At 49.7% G+C, this 1,866-nt stretch overlaps 1 protein-coding gene across 1 annotated transcript; it reads right to left on the bottom strand.

Moving 5' to 3' along the window:
* Positions 1 to 1,487: 1,487 nt before the first annotated feature.
* On the bottom strand, positions 1,488 to 1,789 carry LOC104502434 (histone H4-like). The gene is given in 2 exon segments (XM_010154275.1): positions 1,488 to 1,744; positions 1,747 to 1,789. Coding segments are annotated over 2 exon segments (300 nt in total).
* Positions 1,790 to 1,866: the final 77 nt, after the last annotated feature.

Here is a 1,866-nt window from a genome sequence, read left to right as displayed (position 1 = left end):
CGTCTGCTTCGTGCGCGCCATCGCTATCCGAAAACCAGGCTGTTGGTAGAAACAGCGCTGTGAATGAAACTGCTCTGGCCCGTGGCTGCTTTTATAGCGTGTTCCCCGCTCTGATTGGCTGTCAGCAATACTGCTTGATGATTGGATCTTTTCAAATTCGAAAAGCCCGCCTTCTCCCTAACTGCCCTGCCACACTCACCACCACACCGCACACCCCCCCACACACACACTCCCCATCTCGAGACCGCCGCGCCTGTTTTTACTTTTGGCTGTTTCTTACACCTATTTTTATTAGCCTTCCTTAAAAATCAATACATTCAGGGGATGTCGTTCAAGAGGGAAACGGTAGCTGTGAATTCCCCTCACCCAAGCGCATGGAAGATCCACGGCTCTTCTTACTCACGGAGGCTTGAGCTCTGAAAAATGAGTGCTGGGTAGAGTTTCCTTAACAAATATTCTTATAAGGAGTTTTTTTTCTGGGTTTTGCTGTTGCTTGGGTGTTTTTGGATGTTTTTTCCTTTTTTTTAAACTTGGAGTAATTTTTATTTTGATTTAATAGAAAGTAACACTGTAACTGATTGGGTAAATGTTTTTGGGTTGAGGTGACTCGCACGTGAAAGTGCTCTAATTCATGGCAGAGCGTTTTCAACAACCTAAAATTTCTTTTGGAGACAGTATATTCCCAGGTAGCATTCCCAGGCTGTTTCTTGCTGAAATGGAAACTTTGCTGCCAGTGAGCTTTCCTTTTTTTTTTTTTTTAACACTGCTTTGTTCTCCTAGCCAAGAGAGTTGCTCTCACCCTGGGCAGAGGGAGGACTGTCCTGGCACCGGATGCCGATAACGCTCCAGCAGCCCCCCACGGAAAGCAAGCCCCTCATCGGTTTTAACTCACCGGCCGCATAACAAAGGGCCGATCGCCTAAACACGTTGGCAGAAGCGACTTCAGACCATCCCGAAATTTAGCATTTTATAAGGAGTTCAGGGGGGCGACTTGACTGTGACACCTCCCACCCCGCACCCCTGAATTTCCAGCTGCCGAGCATCAGCGCAGGGATAAAAAACTTAAACACACTTTATTTACTTCTGATGCTGCTTACTCAGTAACTTGAAAGAAAAAATACAGGCCACGAGTAGGTGATGTGTACCTGCCCCTTAGCGAGGTTTGCTCAACTGCTGTAAGAGACTAACTTCAGGGTGTTTACAATTTTTCTGAGACCTGAATAAAAATTCTAGACCCATTAGCTTCAAGTTACACCCATACCATAATACCTTCGTAGGTCTGCTCTACTCAATTCAGAGCAATTTAAACAATTAACCGCCTTTTAAAAACTTTATATCTGAATAATAAAAAGTAGAACTTATAAACAGGAACAAGTTAGTTGACTTTCATTTTAGCAGCGTACAAGTAACACAGCTCTTTAGCCGAAAAAAGTGGGTGGCTCTTAAAAGAGCCTTTGGGTTTTCGAGAAGGTCTGCACGGAAAAGCTTTAGCCGCCGAAGCCGTAGAGGGTGCGTCCCTGGCGCTTGAGGGCGTACACCACGTCCATGGCCGTGACCGTCTTCCTCTTGGCGTGCTCGGTGTAGGTGACGGCGTCGCGGATGACGTTCTCCAGGAAGACCTTCAGCACGCCGCGCGTCTCCTCGTAGATGAGCCCCGAGATGCGCTTCACGCCGCCGCGCCGAGCCAGGCGGCGGATGGCCGGCTTGGTGATGCCCTGGATGTTGTCGCGGGCGCCCGTTCGCCCCCCCCCGCGCGGAGCCCCTTCCCGCCCTTGCCTCTGCCAGACATGCTGACGCTGAACCCCGGAGACGGAGAGTGGCGAGAGCGGGTCGGCGCGGCGGCCTTTATGTGTTGGGGGCGGACCT

Source organism: Eurypyga helias, unplaced genomic scaffold (assembly GCF_000690775.1).
Source record: "Eurypyga helias isolate BGI_N326 unplaced genomic scaffold, ASM69077v1 scaffold1326, whole genome shotgun sequence".
Lineage (NCBI taxonomy): Eukaryota > Metazoa > Chordata > Aves > Eurypygiformes > Eurypygidae > Eurypyga > Eurypyga helias.
The sequence above is the reverse complement of the archived record's forward strand: the minus strand, read 5'-3'. Positions and strand labels throughout refer to the sequence as shown.